Consider the following 13,069-nt stretch of genomic DNA (forward strand, 5'->3'; position numbering starts at 1 on the left):
CTCTCAAACCCTGCCACGGCTTTATCAACTAAGTTTATGTAACATTCTAAATCCTTTGTTATCATTTCTACAGTGTTCACAGCATCTTCACCAGGAGTGTATTTCATCTTAAACCACTTTATTCACCCGTAAGAAGCAATTCCTCATCCATTCAAGTTTTATCATGGGATTACAGCAATTCAGTCCTATATTCAGGCTCCACTTCCAGTTCTCTTGCTATTTATCCATCACATCTGCAGTTACTTCCTCCACCAAAGTCAAACCTATCAAAGTCCTCCATGAGGATTGGAGTCAACTTCATCTAGACTCATCGATGTTGACTTCATCCGATGAATCACAAATGTTCTGAATGGCATCTACAATGGAAAATCTCGTCTAGAAGGTTTTCAATTTACTTTGCTCAGTTTCTTCAGAGGAATCACTTTCTATGACAGCTATAGCCTTATATAGTGTATTTCTTAAATAATAAGACTTGAGACTCTAATCCTTGATCTATGGGCTGGAGAATACATGCTGTGTTAACAGGCATGAAAACAACATTAATCTCTTTGTACAGCTCTATCACAGCTCTTGGGTGATCAGTGGCTTTGTCAATGAACAGTAATATTTTGAAAGGAATCTTTTCTTGTGAATAGTAGGTCTCAATAGTGGGCTTAAAATATTTGGTAAATCATGCTGTAAACAGACATGCTGCCAACAGACATGCTGCCAACAGACATGCTGCCAACAGACATGCTGTCATCCAGGTTTGTTGTTTATAGAGCATAGGAAAAGTTAATTTAACATCATTTTTAAGGAATCTAGGATTTTTGGAATGGTAAGTGAGCACTGGCTTCAACTTAAAGTCATCAACTGCACTAGCCCCTAACAAAAGAGTTGGACTGTCCTTTTAAAGTTTGAAGCCAAGCATTGACTTCTCTTCTCTAGCTATGAAAGTCCTAGATGACATCCTCTGGTATGAGGCTATTTCATCTACATTGCAAATCTATTGTTTAGTGTAGTCACCTTCATCAATTGTCTTAGCAGGATCTTCTGGATAACTTGTTGCAGCCTCTCCATTAGCATTTGATGCTTCACCTTGCACTTTTATGTTATGGAGATAGTTTCTTTCCTTAAGCCTTATGAACTAACCACAGCCAGCTTCAAACTTCTGCAGCTTCTTCACCTCTGCCAGACTTCATTGAATTAAAGATAATTAGAGTCTTGCTCTGGATTAGGATTTGGCTTGTGTGAATGTTGTGGCTGGTGTGATCTTCTATCCAGACCACTGAAACTTTCTCCATATCAGCAATAAGACTGTTTCCCTTTCTTATCATTTGTGTGTTCACTGGAGTAGCGCTTTTAATTTCCTTCAAGAACTTTTCCTTTGCATTCACAGCTTGGCTAGCTGTTTGGCACAAGAGGCCTAGCTTTTTGACATGTCTTCTTCACTAACCTTAATCATTGTTAGCTTTTTATTTAAAGTGAGAGATGTGTGACTTGTCTTGAACTTGAACTCTTAGAGGCCATTGAAGGGTTACTAATTGGCCTAATTTCAATATTGTTGTGTCTCAGGAAATACGGAGGCCCAAGGAGAAGATGACACAGGGGAATGGCTGGTTGGTGGAGCAGTCAGAACACATACTACATTTATGCATTAAGTTCACTGTTTTATATGATTATGGCTTGTGACATTCCAAAACAATTACAACAGTAACATCAAAGCTCACTGATCCAGATGGCCATAACAGATATAATAATAATAAAAAACTTGACATATTAGGAGAATTACCAAAATGTGACACAAAATAAGAACATATTGGAAAAACGGTGCTGATAGAATTGCTCAATGCAGGGTTGCCATAAATCTTCATTTTTTAAAAAATGCAGTATCTGTAAAACACGATACACCTTGAAGTATGCCTGTACTAGAATAGACATATATATGGAACCAATTAGAAAGTCCAGATGCAGATTCAATTATATGTAAATATAAGGCATATACCTATTATCACAGGAATTCTATTTCAAAGTAGTTGAATATGTAAACAAAATATATGAACAAGAATGTTTCCTTCAAAGCAAAACATTAAAATTTCAATATGATAGGATTGGCCAAATAAATTATGACAAGGTATATATTGGGACCCAGGTTCATCATGTAGACATATAATTGTCATTGAAAATGGTACAAAATATATCATTAGAGGTAAATAACAGATTAGGAAATATTTTCTATAATACTATACTTATATATAATATTTTAATAAGATTTACAGAATATCCTTTGAACCCTTCTGCCACCTTGGGTAGAAAACTGCAAATGCTATCCTCAAGATTCTATAGAATCTACAGGGCATACAATTTACATTCTCATTATCATCTCTTGATTTCATTTATTTTTCTCATCTGCTGTCTGTTCTTGACTCTTCCCCATCACTACTAGAATAGGCAGCATAACCCTGGTTACTCGCTCCAAGAGACTTCATATGGGAAAATTTATAATAACATTATCCTAAATAACAAAACACCTAGGAAACATTTAAAAGTCCATTGTCAAGAGAATGTGTAAATGAATTGTGGTAACCTTAAGCAATGAGCTCCTGTACCATACTGAAAATAGATGAGACTCAGAAACATAATATTGATTGAGAAAAATCACAGAAGAACTAGAGCATTTGATACTATATATATAGTTTGAAAGCATACAGTACTAAAAATTTATTTTTTATTGATACTTACATGTATAGTTAAAATTTAACACAATCCAAGGAATTAAAAACACAAAGTTCAGAAAGCATTTAGCCCTGGTAGAGGAGGAAAAAGAGTAAGGTTGGAAAGATGAACATGGGGTGGGTTGGGGGACAGGTTTCAATGATGTAATGGTAATATTCTACCTCTTAAACTGAGTAGTGGACACACATGGATCATTTTTTTTTAAAAAATTATCTTGCATATCCTCTTTTGACGGTCACTTGTCAGTATTTTGTTGAACTATCTCTCTTTTTTGACACTGAAATATTTGGTTACAAAAGCATTGTTTCACTATCTTCGTTTTTACCAACTCCTTGCCTCAGGGGCCTCACCTTCCCTAAGGAAGCCAGGTTCTATAAAGACTTATATTCCAAGAAGAAATTATGGCCCTCCATTAGGAAGCAGAAAAGGGAATACTTCATTATTGTTTAAAATATTTCTTCTTTCCATTGCACATACTCACATGTCCACACACATTCACAGAGTGAAACAGTCTGGGAGGATGGTCACCAAAATATTACCCTCAGTTATCTCAGCATGCTTGATGTTCATGTGATTATTTTCCTCTTTCTTTATATTTTTCAATTATTCTCTAATAAACCTATATACTTCATTTTTAAGGAAGAAAGCAAATTAACCCATGCTTTGTGATTAAATTTCAAAGTGGTTTTCGAGGCTTTAAAAATCCTCAGAAGTGTTCATACACACTGTAAAATTCCAACTTAACTAAATCCATGGGTGGTTTTGATTAATTTAATTTCAGGATGGAACTAGGAGTTTAACTGGAGACTCTTTTTTTCATAGAATCTTTACAATCTTATCGTTGTAATCTCAGTTTTTCACTTTTTATATGCAAACCAGTGAACAATATTAACTGAACTGAAAGGCAAAATAATTTACATTTGAAAAAAAATCATTTCCATAACTTGTAGTTAGCTTTGTTTAAAGGACACTAGAGACTGTTCAGTTGATCAATACGTATTTATTGAGCATCAGCTCATCAACTATTGGCAGGACCTGTATTAGATTCTAGAGATAGAGTAGTGAACAAGACAAATTCCAGGCTTCATGGAGCTTATAGTAACCTGCTGAACTCATTGTACAATGTGTTTCATCCACAATTTTATCAGCAGATAATTCTGCTGGAAGATTTTCAGTAATAAGGAATTCCTTCTGTTGCTTTCTAATGCTATTTGTTAACTAATTTTATAGTGCATTTTTATTTTAAAAGGTAAACAATATTATTAATTCATAGAAAATTATGTTTTGTATTGAGCCAAATTTGCCCTTCTTGACGTATAAACATTAGTCTTTGTCTTGTCCTTATGGGTGTTAGAATAAATCTACCACAGTAACTTTTCCCCATCCCCCCTTTGTGGGATAGTTGATAAGGGATAGCCTTTCAAATCATTGAGAAAACTATTATGTGGCTATAAGGCTTCTCTGGATAGAACACTGCAGTTCCTTTCATCATTTCTTCCCTGACATGGTTTCAGAATTATACGCCATCCTGATTGCTTTCCTCTGGATGCCTTCTACTTTGTCACCCTTTGTTGTTAAAAATAAATTACTCCCAATTTCCTGCTTTCAATGGAGTATCATGACCATAATTGACTCTCTGATGTGTGAGGGTCTGGTATTGTCTGAAAGCAATTACCCTGACCTTGAATTCTGCTGTACTGTAATATCCCTGTGGAAAAACTAGGAATTCGTGCTAAATCTTTATCAGCCCTAGAATATACTTAGGGAGATTTTTCAAAAATATTAGTTTATTTTCTTGTCTTTTTCTCGATTGTGAAGCATACTTTATAAAGGCAGCACATACAGATGGTCTGCAACTCATGATGGTTCAACTTACGAGTTTTTGACTTTGCAATGGTGTGAAAGCAGTGTATGTTCAGTAGAAACCGTACATCAGATTTTGAATCTTTTCCTGGGCTAGCAATATACCCTATGATAGATACTCTCTCATGATGCTGAGCAGTGGTAGCAAGCCACAACTCCCAGTCAGCCATAAGATCACAAGGGTAAATAACCAATATTCTACAATGTACTGTGTTACCAGATGATTTTGCCCAAGTATAGGCTAATGAGCACGTTTAAGGTAGGCTAGGCTAAGCTATGCTGTTTGGTAGGTTAAGTGTATTAAATGCAGTTTCTACTTACAATATTTTCAACTTACTTTGGGTTTTTTTGTAAAGTTGAGGAGGATCTGTAGCAAAAATAAACTATGATTAATTGTGAATTTCATCATGCAGAATTTCACAGTCTTCTCCAGTAGACTGTGAACTTCTTCAGAGCAAGGATTATGTCTCATTAGTTTTAAAAAAGTCCAGCATTTAGCACATTATATATATATATATAGCATATAAATATGCTATATATATATATTCTACATATATAATAGATGCCCAATAAGTATTTGTTGACAAATTAATGCCTTATGTACAAGAAATTAAAATCTTATAAAATGAAATAAATTCTAATTTTTAGAATATATCAAAGAATCAATCATATAGAACTGGACCCATATTTTATCCTAATCTGAAAAGAGTACCTTAGTATATTAGTTAACAGTATTTACAAGGAAAAATACTAGTGTGCTGGATGGCAAGATATTTAACTCTAAATGACAGAAAACCCAATTAGCAATGGCTCAAACTGTAAGAATGTTATTATTTATGTAAGAAGACTGGAGAAACTTGCCCTGGGTCTATTTGAGCAGCTCAATGATATCATCGGTGTCCCAGGCTCTTTTTATCCTTCTGTTGCTATTCTTGGCTTGTTACCTTTTTGATCTGAAGATTCTTGCCTTATGGTCACAAAATGCTTGCCCTAGCTCCGGATGTCAAAACTGCATCCAAAGAGAGGAGCCTGGGGATGGCCTTGGCTCTGAAAGAGCCTCCTTATATGCTTCTTCCCTGGGGAAAAATGTTTTTCCACGAGCCTTTTAGCAAACTTCGTCTTACATCTAATGGGCCAAAGTTGAGTTATATGGCTGTCTCCAGGAGGCCGGCAAAGGAGTAGAGTCTTGGGAATGACTGTTGATTAGTTAACCAACAGTTTATGCCATAACTAGATAATAGATATATATTACAAAAAAGGGCAATACCTTTACTAATTCAGTAATAAATTCAGTCCTTTTAAATTATGAGGACTCTTAAAAATATCACTGATATTGGGTTTACATGATTCTATAATTTATTCAAACAGATGAATCATCAGCTGTCAATCACTTTGGAAAGACCTAATGAACCTGATTATCTTTTCTAGTTTTTATAAATTAAACAAGGCTGTTTCTTCATCACAAAGCTGTTTTTATTTTTTCTTCTTTTCAGGAGTCCTATCCAAAGAAGAGAAATTACACTATGGAAATTGTACCATCTGCTTCTCTGGATACATTTCCTTCAGAAAATGAGAACTTTCTGTGTGATCTCATGGACACAGCTGTTACAAAGAAACCTTGCTCCTTAGAAATTGCAAGGGCACCTTCCCCAAGAACTGGTAATGTCTCTTACTCATAATTGGCCTGATTCAATTTACTTGCTTGTTCATGTGAAGATGCATCATTAACATTTTGATTTCCTACTATGTTATCAAAATGGAAGTTCCCCCAATGTAGTTCCAATAATTATTTTTTCATTTTGAAGTTTGAGTCCAGGTAGGTCAGAGGGTTTTTGATTTGAAGTCTCCTAACTTCCTGGTAAAAGCCATAATGGACATGGTAATGCTTTGATGAAGATACTTTGAAACCTTTTAATACTAAAAAAACCTTCCAGGTAAGATACACAGCTTTGGGTCCTTCAGGAGTTCATAGCCAATTGGGTAGCAAGAGTCTTTTTGTATGATTTTCTGTAGCCTGTCTGTTACCAAGTTATCAAATCTTACTTAGCTGCTTTATATATTTCATGTCTTTTATGGAATTATCAGATTCATTATTTTATTATTTTTTGCATTACAAACTAGTGAACAAAGCAAGACAAATATTATCCCTATTTTGCTGATAAAGAAATTAGAGTTTTAAGAGCAATAGTGGGGCCTATGCTTGAACATGGATTTTTGACTACCATTATAGTTTCTTTCTATTACCTTAAGAAAGAATACAGAGTGATTACATGAAAGCTAATGAAGGAGGAAATTTTCAAGTGGATGGTCAATATATTTAATGCTGCGAAGGAGTTGTAAGAAAAGTTCTGAAGAGAGGCTTTTTTTTTTTGGTTTGGTAATGCAACTGCAACTTACTTTTGAATAGTAAATTTTAGAAGTAATGTGGTAAAAGTAGATGTCTGGAAGTTAATAGTGAGACATTGGGAAATGGGAAATAAGACACTGGGAAATGGAGTAGAGAGTACAGATGACTCTTTCAAGGAGATTGGAAGAAGAGGTATGATAGTAACATAAGAAGAAAGCAGGTGCAAGAGGGAAATAGCTAGTTTATGTTAGGATAAATAAGGCTCGATCAAGTTTAGAGGTATTTTCTGGTAGAGCAAGGTATTGAAGATAAAGAATAAAAAGACAGAACAGAATGGGTAGAAGTTAAGACTCAGCTAGTTTAGGGAAACACAGATCTTGCTTCCCCAGAGAGTAGCGAGAAGACAGCATGGTTATGAATATAGAGAAATTCTGAAATATTTATTTTCAAATGGATTCAATTTCTGGGTAAGATAAAAGGTTATTGGCTAAAAGTAAGAGCTAGATCTTAAGAAGGGTGAAATTAAAATTCAGTCCAGGAGCGATGGCTCATGCCTGTATTCTTAGCACTAGCCTATTACAGACACTACCTCATGCCTGTAATCCTAGACAAGGTGGGTGGATCACTTGAGCTCAGGAGTTCAAAACTAGCCTGGGCAACCTGGTGAAACGCCATCGCTACAAACAATTAAAAAATTAGCTGGACATGATGGCACACGCCTGTAGTCCCAGCTATTCAGGAGGCTGAAGTGGGAGGATTGCTTGAGTTTGGGAGGTCAAGGCTGCAGTAAACCATGGTCACACCACTGCACTGCAGCCTGGGTGACACAGTGACACCCTGTCTCTAAGTAAATAAGTAAATAAAATTCAGAAAAGCCATTATACATAATAGTCTAGGGAATTTTGTACAAGTGAAAAAATGGATTTTTGAGCAGTACTGCGGCTAGGGTGTTAATGAATCATAAACATACAGAAGGAAGACTTTTAAGGTAAGAGTGTAGTAATGAAAATAGTAAATTTATTGAGCATTTATTATGTGGCGGATACTGTTCTAAGTGCTTTATATGCATTATTCCATATGATTCTCACAATGCTGTGAGGTACTAATATCATTATTCTCATTTTACAGATAAGGAAACTGAGGCATTGAAACACTAGCTGGCCTCCCAAGGTTACATGTTAATGAGGGGTGGATTTGGTACTTGACCTTGAGTTGTCTAACTTGTACTCTTAAACACCATGCTATAGTGCTGTGTTGTACTAGGGGATGAGGTGGGGTAGATATTGGGAATCAAGTACTGAAACCCTCAAGAAATGTAGAGATATGACTGGAGGTCCACATATGATAGCAATACAATTACAAAAAGAATGTTATAATAGAATAGTGTAAGCTTCAGATGAGCATCAGATTTTGGATGAAGGCCAAATAATAGAAAGTGACCCACAGCAGTCATGGAGAATGAAAACAATGCTGACCCCAGGCTATGGAAGTTGACAAGAATGAGAACTTTTCTGTAAGAGAGATAATGAGGGAAATAGCATATTCAGGGGGGAAAGCTTCATTAAAATAGGAAAATGCAGGAAATAGATATGCAAAATGTGAAAGAACTTTAATTGGGGCACAGAGGGTAGGGGAATATCAGGGGTGATAGAGGAAGGAATGCAAAATTGAAGACACAGCTATGTATTGATTAAGTAGTCAAAAACTAATTGAGTTCTTATGCATGCTAGGGCACAATTCTGAATGCTGAGGATACAAGGATGAAAATGACATGGATACAGATAACAAGGCTGATCAGGCTCAGGTCAACTCTTGCTGAAAACAAATAAAAATGCTGGATACAATATAGAAAAGAAAAAAACTTCTTAAAAGTATCAAAAATCTGATATGAAAATTACAGAAATGGAATCACATCTAAATTAGGAATTTCTTTTTATTAGTTGGTTAGTAAGAAATAATCAAGCCAAAACATTGGTGAGGGTAGGAAATAAATGCTGCACTAAAGCCACATTTGTCCTGGGGGAACTTACTGAACCTGCTAATGAACTTCAGTGCTCAAGGCTTCTGTGGCTTTGGAAACAGAAAACAAATATCTGCACAGCCTGTACAGCTCAGGGACTGTAATAGGAAATCCTTTCTCCATAGAACTAGGATTCCAAGGGCTACACCCTCAGAGGAATCAGAGGTAATCCTGTATTCCCCACCCCAAGGGGACTCCAAGGAAAGATGATTTGTTGTGAGCAGAACAAGGCAGGTCAGGGGGTGGGAAATTCTTGAAGAGTTATTACTACTAACTAGCCCTCACAGATTGCCGTCCAAAATTCATATCACCTTAGTGGTCCAAAAAATGTCAATTCATGCATTTAAAGTTATACCCTCAGGTATCAAGTGGAAGCAAATGTAATCCCTCTGGAGAGAAATATACTCTCCTCCACGACCCCAAAGAATTTCTATGAATAATTTTCCTATTATTAAAATTAGCAGTTTCTAATAATTAAGCCTATAGGGAAAGAAACCCCAACAGGAACCAACAAAAACAAGGAAATGCCAATCCACACCTTAAGCACTTTCAAATATTGGAATTAGTAGATGTAGATTATAAAATAACTGTGCCATTATAAAGAAAAAGTAAGCCTGAAGGTATTTTTTGGGAATAGAAACTAAAAGAAAATGACCTAGCATATTGGAGAGGAAAAAAAAAACTTTTAGAAATGAAAAAAATTCCAATTACTTACACATACACACATGCAATTTAAAACTCAATGAATGAGTGGAGCAGCAGATGAGATTCAGCTGAAGAGAGATATAGTGAACTGGAAATTAAGCCAGAAGAAATTTTTCAGAATGTTGCACAGAGACAAAAATGTGGAAAATATGAAAGAGAAGCTGAGAGACTTGAAAGATATACTGCAAAGTTTTCATGTCTAATCAAAGTTCCAGAGGAGAAGAAAGAGAGAATGTGACAAACGTAATATATTTGAGGAGGTAATTTTTCAAAAAGCATGGTATTACCCTTGAGCTCGAAGAGGTAGACAAGTGAAGAGTTAAATTCAACAGAGCACAATAATTGCTAAGATAATGTTTCACAAAGAGTTCTTTGGGAGCAAAAATGGGGGAGTACTTAACCTTACCTGGAGCTCGAGGAAGACATAAAGGAGATGATGCCTGTATCAGTTATCTATTGTTATTAACAGGCCACCCCAAAACAAACTGACATCAGTCATTTATTTTGCTCACAAATCTGCAAGTTTGACAGGGCCTGTCAGGGACTGCTTATCTGTCTCATATCTTATGATCTCGGGCTGTTCAACTGGGGAATAGAGGAACACTTTTAAGATGGCCAACTCACACAGCTGGCAAATTAGTTTTGGCTATATACCAGTAACTTGGCTAAGGCAGTGGACTGGAGGCCTTTTTTGCTCTCCAGGCACTGCTTGGGTTTCCTCCTGACTACTGGCTGGATTCTGAGAGCAAGCATCCCCAGAGAACTAAGAGGAAGCTGCGTCATTTGTATTATCTCCTTGTTCTGGAGGCTGGAAATCTGCAGGGTACCGGCATGGTCAGGTTCTGGTGAGGGCTCTCTTCCTGGCTTGTTGAAGGCTGTCGTCACCCTGCTTACCGAACCTCTTCTTTGTACATGCACAGAGAGAGGGAGTGAGTCTTAGATTTTGGCCACAGATCTAGGTAAAACACTGCAGAGAGAGAAGAAACTTTGTTTCAGCTTCCAGTTACATTTTCTTTCCATTAAGCTTTCACCAACACCTTTCTTACAGCTTTTAAGGCTTCCACAAATCCATTCCTTCCTTGGCCCTTTTGGCTTGACAGGCACTGGCTTTGGGGCTCTTCCAGCTTCTGTCTGCTGCCCAATCTCAGTGCTAATGCCACATATTTTAAGTTTTTGTTTTGGCAGCACCCCATATCCAACTATCAAAATCTATTCTGGTTATTGTCACTGCATAACAAACCACTCCAAAGCTTAGTGAGTGAAAACAACAGTCATTTGTTTTGCTTTTAAATCTGCAATTTGGGGAGAGCTTGGCAGGGATAGCTTATCTCTGTTCCATGTGGTGTCAACGGGGGAAGCTTAACTGGGGTCTGGAGGTTTTATTCTCAAGATCCATACTCATATCGCTGGCATGGCCTACTTGGACTTTCTCGCGGTCTGTGATGGGATTCTAAGCAAACATTCTAAGAGAATGAGTCATCAGAAAGCAACATCACTTCCATTGTAGTCAAAAGCCTGCCTACATTTAAGTGGAGGGAATTTAATTCTTGCCTCCCCTTGATGGAGTGTTAACTAAAGTCACACTATAAGAAGATATTCTTGCAGCCACTTTCGGAAAATATAAACTCCTACAATGCCCAAGTTTGTTGTTGTTGTTAAAATTGGGTAAAGACTTAGTTTGCATGGCTATATAACTTCCCCCAATTGTGTTTGACCACTTGGGTTTAGTATAGAAGAAGCCAGTTCGCTCAGTTGACCCAGGCTTAATTCATAATAATTGATAGTCTTTGGGCTGTGATCATGAATTCTAAGGTAAAGGAGTCCAGAATTTAAAGGGAAATTTTGTGGTTTTTAAAAAATGATTAGAATTGGGATGAATATAGATCAAAACAGTTTCTATGCAATTTTATATGAAACCTTAGCCACTCAGCCCCACAGAATTGCCCCCCATAAGCACTATAGCAGGTAGAGGAGAGCATCAACATAACTGTTCTTTTCTGGTTAGGTAAGGAAATAGTTTGCATTTTTTCCTCTGTTGATTCCATTAACCCATAGTTTAGGTTTTGCATCAATCCTATTACTTCCAAGCCTCTCATCTGCTATGACTAGTCCCTTATGACTCATACCTAGCTATGCGTTTCCCCCTTAGGGCCAACTAACTGATCTGGAGAACTCAGGGAAGTTACTGACCTCTCTTGGAGTTACTGATGTATTCCCTTTGTTACTAAATTCTTTATTGACTAAAGGTAGAATTTGCAAATGTGGAGACATTTCTTGATGCACACGAGTCTTTTAGAGACCCTCAAATTGATCTTGGTGGGTAAATACCCTATAGTTCCTGATCCATTCAATAAGCACTTACTGAGTACCTCTGATGTTCTAGGCATTGTGCTAAATATTGCATAAGGAACAGAGCAAAAGGTATAAGTACGGACCTTTAGGAGCTCAGAATGTGTTAAAATTAAGGATAATAAGGGCAATGAACAAGATAAGCATAGGGTGCTCTGGGAGAGTAGAAGGGGAGGAATGTGAATGAAGGAAGGCTTGTGGGAGGAGATGCTACATGATTTGCTAGCCTCAAAGAAGGAGAAGTTAAATAGATGAATAAGGTATGGCACTCCAGGCAAGGGACAGTGTGTGCAGAGATGCAGAGGGGGTGGAAGAACAGAGTACATTCAGAGACTATGCCCACTTGGCATGGTTAGAGCATAGAATGATACTAGGGTAGAATTCATAAAGAACAAGGAGTAACAGGCAGAAGTTTGGATTTCATCTGACAGCAGAAGTGAACATGGCATGATCAGGTTTCTGTTTTAGAATAATCCCTCTGGAAGCAATGTGTGGAGTATAGATTGGAGAGAGATGAAGTTGAAAGCAGGAAGATTCATTAGCAAATCAGTGTGTATACTCAGCAAGAAATGACAGTGGCCAGAACAAAGACAATTGCAGCAGAGAAGGGCAAGGGAAAACAAAGCTGAGAAGCACGTAGGAGTAAAGCTCATCCTTGTCACCTTGAGAATGCTGACACTTGGACAATAAGGAGCCAAGGAAATTTGAGAATTGTACTTCAGGGAATGCATTCAATGCTTTAGGTTAACTGTGTTAGGTAGCGTAGCTTAGGCTTACAGACAAAATGGGCATTACTACTCTATACAAGAACTGCATGAAGATTTCCTGGAGAGACGGGGCAGTGGAGGTGGGGGTGGAGAGAGAGAGAGAGAGAAAGAGAAAGACTGAGGGGTGACCAAGTCTTAAGAGGGACTGTTATAGATTGTGTACCCCCTCATATTATGCCCCCAAAAAGAAAGGTTGGAATCCTAACCTATAGTACTTTAGAATATGATCTTATTTGGGGAATTTGGATATAGAGTCTTTGTAAAGATAATCAAGTTAAAATAAAGCCATTAAGTGGACCTTAA

The 13,069-nt window shown here is 37.0% G+C and overlaps 1 protein-coding gene across 15 annotated transcripts in view; it reads left to right on the top strand.

Moving 5' to 3' along the window:
• ANKS1B (ankyrin repeat and sterile alpha motif domain containing 1B) overlaps positions 1 to 13,069 on the top strand; it is a 1,250,661-nt gene that overhangs the window by 459,303 nt on the left and 778,289 nt on the right. For all 15 annotated transcript variants that reach the window (XM_030819772.1, XM_030819768.1, XM_030819762.1 and 12 more), the window contains one exon: positions 6,072 to 6,237. In XM_030819772.1, coding sequence (XP_030675632.1) covers positions 6,072 to 6,237 — 166 coding nt within the window. The remainder of the gene's footprint in view (positions 1 to 6,071; positions 6,238 to 13,069) is intronic.

Source organism: Nomascus leucogenys, chromosome 10, assembly GCF_006542625.1.
Source record: "Nomascus leucogenys isolate Asia chromosome 10, Asia_NLE_v1, whole genome shotgun sequence".
Classification (NCBI taxonomy): Eukaryota; Metazoa; Chordata; class Mammalia; order Primates; family Hylobatidae; genus Nomascus; species Nomascus leucogenys.